The sequence below is a fragment of the Diplotaxodon limnothrissa genome, linkage group LG5, assembly GCF_057381915.1.
Source record: "Diplotaxodon limnothrissa isolate DT_005_m linkage group LG5, D_limnothrissa_male_GT1.1, whole genome shotgun sequence".
Lineage (NCBI taxonomy): Eukaryota > Metazoa > Chordata > Actinopteri > Cichliformes > Cichlidae > Diplotaxodon > Diplotaxodon limnothrissa.
Window position 1 is genome coordinate 17,355,827 of NC_140600.1, and position 4,227 is coordinate 17,360,053.

At 44.2% G+C, this 4,227-nt stretch overlaps 1 protein-coding gene across 1 annotated transcript; it reads left to right on the forward strand.

The window, feature by feature from the left end:
• The first annotated feature begins 1,207 nt into the window (after positions 1 to 1,207).
• On the forward strand, positions 1,208 to 3,415 carry myog (myogenin). The gene is made up of 3 exons (XM_085353986.1): positions 1,208 to 1,907; positions 2,490 to 2,589; positions 2,678 to 3,415. The coding sequence occupies exons 1-3, from the start codon at positions 1,374 to 1,376 to the stop codon at positions 2,794 to 2,796; spliced, it is 753 nt and encodes a 250-aa protein (XP_085210112.1). The 5' UTR covers positions 1,208 to 1,373; the 3' UTR covers positions 2,797 to 3,415.
• Positions 3,416 to 4,227: the final 812 nt, after the last annotated feature.

Genomic DNA, 4,227 nt, shown 5'->3' on the forward strand with positions numbered 1-4,227 from the left:
TCATGGTTTCCAATGATATAGTATTGTTTACTTTTGTTTCAAAAAACGTGTATTTACTCTTTCATTGGTTGGAGAATACCATTGGCAGTGGTATTCACCAGACCTTGCAACCCTCTAAGTTTAATGAACTGTGGTTATTAGGAAACTGCTAGCAATTTGTCTCTTCCAAAACATCTCCTGAGAGGTAGTGTATTACTGTGATAAACTTATTGTAAAGAAATAGAGTACAGACTCATGTAACACTCCTCATGATTTGCCTGTCACTCCAGGCCACTTCTCTGCTGACAGAAGTGTGTGTTTTGGCTGTGCTGCAATGTTAGCGGAAGCTAGTCAGAATTAGCTGATGAGCTACGAGGTGAGACATGTCCTGGAAGGATTAACACCCAGTGGCTAGGCTAATGCTATGACTTGCTGGAAGAGGTCAGGACAACCAAGGCCATTCCCTCTGTGTGGCTGACTCATTACTGTCCCTTAAATTCTGGGGGTAATGTGAGCCAGTGTCAGCCTAGCAGCTCACTCTGCTGATGGTTCCTGCACAGACCTGCCTGGTTCTGAGGCTAGTATAACTCAGAAGGTCACTTGCATCACATAGTGCAATCATCTCAAGATGAAAGTCAGCGGATATGAATGCAGTTACATAAACCACAGGAACAATGTCACCTAAGCTTTTTTTTGGTATTGACCAAGTTGATCACATTATGAGTCTGACAGTGCTTCACAGCAGTCCAGAGTAAGCAACAGTCTCTTGCCTCATTGACTTCCCATCAAAAACCTGAAGTCAAACAATGTATTGTCTCTGTGTCCCACTGGCTCCCAGCAGAAGTGACAGCTGTTTCCAGAATGTCCCTTCTGCCTCCCCACTTAATGATGGAACTCTTCATGTTCGGAAGGGGACGCAAGTCTGGGATTAACTCACTAAGATGGACACCTTTGATCTGAGGCAGTCTCTCCCATTTCAACCTGATCATGTCCTGGCCTCTTAAGAAATACATGAGCACACAAACCCACAGAAAAACACGCACGCGTACAACTGGGCCTTAAAGCCCTAGAGAGCAGGGCCAAACAGAGATGTGATGTGTAGATGTGCAGCAACAGCTAAACGTCGTGTCAGGTTTCTGGGGGCTCGTGCTAAATTTAACCCTGTGATCCAGCAGAAGGCAGAGGGGTTTAAATGCCAGTCTACAGTTGCTCCACACCAGTTGCTCTCCACACGTCTTCCACTCATCACAAACTCAGGCCGGGAAGAAGATAGGTGCACACACGTACACTCCAACGCAAACTCCAGACACAGGACAGAAGAGCGCATACTGAAGACTAGTTCCTAGGAAAGCTGGGATCTTTGTTCCCTTGTATCCAGACCACAACTGTCCAGTATGGAGCTTTTTGAGACCAACCCTTATTTTTTCCCTGACCAGCGCTTCTATGAAGGAGGGGACAGCTACTTCCCCTCTCGCCTGCCCGGGGCGTATGACCAAGCTGGCTACCAGGACAGGAACTCCATGATGGGCTTGTGTGGGAACCTGTCTGGGGGTGTCGGAGTTGGAGTGACAGGTACCGAGGACAAAGCCTCTCCATCCAGCATGTCGCCTCACTCCGAGCCCCACTGCCCAGGTCAGTGTCTTCCCTGGGCCTGTAAGCTGTGTAAAAGGAAGACAGTGACCATGGACCGCCGGCGAGCAGCCACACTGAGGGAGAAGAGACGCCTAAAGAAGGTGAACGAGGCCTTCGATGCTTTGAAGAGGAGCACGCTGATGAACCCCAACCAGAGGCTGCCCAAGGTTGAGATCTTGCGGAGCGCCATCCAGTATATTGAAAGGCTCCAAGCCCTGGTGTCCTCCCTCAACCAGCAGGACACTGAGACAGGACAGCAGGGTTTGCTCTACCGGCCCAGTCCAACTCAACCCAGAGTAAGTAGGACAGAGACAGGACGAGGGAAGGGAGAAATTCAAAATAACAGAGAAATCAGCCAAGAGGGAAACAGAGTTGGGAACAGCACTAGTTGGAAAGTGGCAGAAGATATGGGAGAAAAATGAGCGGTACAGTAAAGAGAAAGATAAATACTACATTAAAAAATGACTGGGGTAAAATGTCAAATCAAAAATGTGTAAATTTGATTATCTGTTCATGTTCCTTTTGATTTATTCATTCTGGATAAGGTTTGAGGTTATTGTGAGTATGTATTCAGCCATACAATGAGCAAAAATGTTGTGTTTTAAAAGGTTTTTAAAAACATGATCCAGTGTAGCTCATTAGTGTTTTTAAAGACACTGACAAGAACTCCTGTGACAGGCGTCATAGTAATGGAAAGTCTTTTTCATCGTGTACATTTGCCTCTGAGTGGGGTCACGGGATGCATTAACTATATGTGCGTTCGTGGTAGTACACTGCACTTTAGTGTGTGTTGTTTTTCTGTGTGGGGTGGTATGGTGTGCTGTATCATAACAGAGTGACTGACAGCAACTTGTGTGTGTGCATCGCCATGGCAACAGGTGTCGTCGTCAAGCGAGCCCAGTTCAGGCAGCACCTGCTGCAGCAGCCCGGAGTGGAGCAGCACTCCAGAGCAGTGCACGCAGAGCTACAGCAGCGAGGGTAAGCACAGTTCACTTAGTCCCATTAAACTAGGTAGACTAGGTAGCACCTTCACAGGTACTCAGTGTGTAACTGGGTCTTTTTGCAGATCTCCTGAGCGTTGCAGACTCTCCAGAGCAGGGGAACATGCGGGCCTTGACCTCCATTGTGGACAGCATCTCTGCAGTAGATGGACCTGTGGCCTTTCCTGTGGACATTCCCAAATAGACCCTTAGACCAGCCGGCCAGTAGGTGCACAGCGAGCAAACAAAAAGCAGTGACCTTTAATCCTAAATTATGTCTATTTTGTGCTTCTGCTGATTAAATTATTTTGTCTTATGCCAAATTAAAAAATGTTTCCATTTGACAAGTATTGCAGCTCTGTTGATCCACGGGCCAGCTAGCCAAACTGACTTTTCCTGTTCACATTGAGGCTTTGTTCCCTTTTTTCCCTGCCTTATGCGATGTTCCAGACCTGTTTGTCAAAGCTACAGGAGATTCAAAGACTTTGCTGCATGAACCCAACACATATTTACTACACGTGATCCCTGTTAGGCTTGCCTCCAGATTTATAGAGCCACAGAGGAATGACAGATCCAGTTTTCTTTCCTTACTTAATTTAAGATTTCCTCTTCAAAAGCTTTCCCTAATCTTTCATTCATTTTTTTGTGTGTGTGAGTTTTAATGCTTAAAAAACAAGAGTTTATTCATGGGGCCAATATGTACCATGGCAGTTTTGACCAAGATCTGCTTAATTTAAACTGATTATGAATGCTAGTGTTGTAAATACGTTCCCTTTTTCTACAGAGTGGATTTGCCATTTTTATTTTTTTTTTGCTAACTTATTTTGGACTTTTATAACTAAGATTGTTGTGTATTTGTAGATGTTCTGAAAAGTGATATTTTCTGTTTAATTCTTACAATAAAGACCATTTTCAATACACTGTCCAGTGTTGTTTTTAGCCTATAATACAATACGCTGGCACATATAACTTAACAAGGAACACAGGATACCAAATCTTTAAAAAACAGCTTTACTTATGTCTATATAGTGTCATAAATACATTACACTTCTTTTTAAATAGCCAAATAATAAAATCTTGATTTGTCAGCATTGTTTCACACCTGGAATAAAGACACAGTACTCATAGCTGCCACATAGCACGTTACACCTTTTAGACACCTTGGAAAAACTTTAAAAAAAAAAGAAAAAGAAAAAGATTGTACACCCATCCAGCACTTCACTGGTTCATTTGCTGTGTTCTTATTGGATGAGGAGTTGGTGAGCCAAGAGTACTGACTGCTCAATCAGAGCAACATTAGACAAGTCTGTCACGTGGAGCAGTTTCATGTGGATTTCATTGGCTGATGTTGAGCAGCAGTTTACAGTTTGATTTTGAGAGAATGTAAGGAATCAACAGAGAAGAGCTACAGTGGTCACACTACCATCCACAGAGAAAGTCATGGTCGCATGGCTGGGGCTGGCCTTTTCACACGAAATCTACTAGTCTCAAGCACAGAGACTCATTTAGTCATACACTCTCACACACTCTCTCTCACACACACTTCATATTAAAGGATTCTCTCTATTCTAGGCTACATAGTGTCATACAGAAGGCGAGAGAGGCAGAGAAAGGAGAGGCAACAGCTACATTGTGT

Excerpts from the sequence above, each read along its gene's own strand:
- myog (XM_085353986.1), top strand. The coding sequence starts at position 1,374 with ATGGAGCTTTTTGAGACCAACCCTTATTTTTTCCCTGACCAGCGCTTC. Across the intron at positions 1,908-2,489 it reads CCAGTCCAACTCAACCCAGA|GTGTCGTCGTCAAGCGAGCC; the intron begins GTAAGTAGGACA and ends CCATGGCAACAG. Across the intron at positions 2,590-2,677 it reads GCAGAGCTACAGCAGCGAGG|ATCTCCTGAGCGTTGCAGAC; the intron begins GTAAGCACAGTT and ends GTCTTTTTGCAG.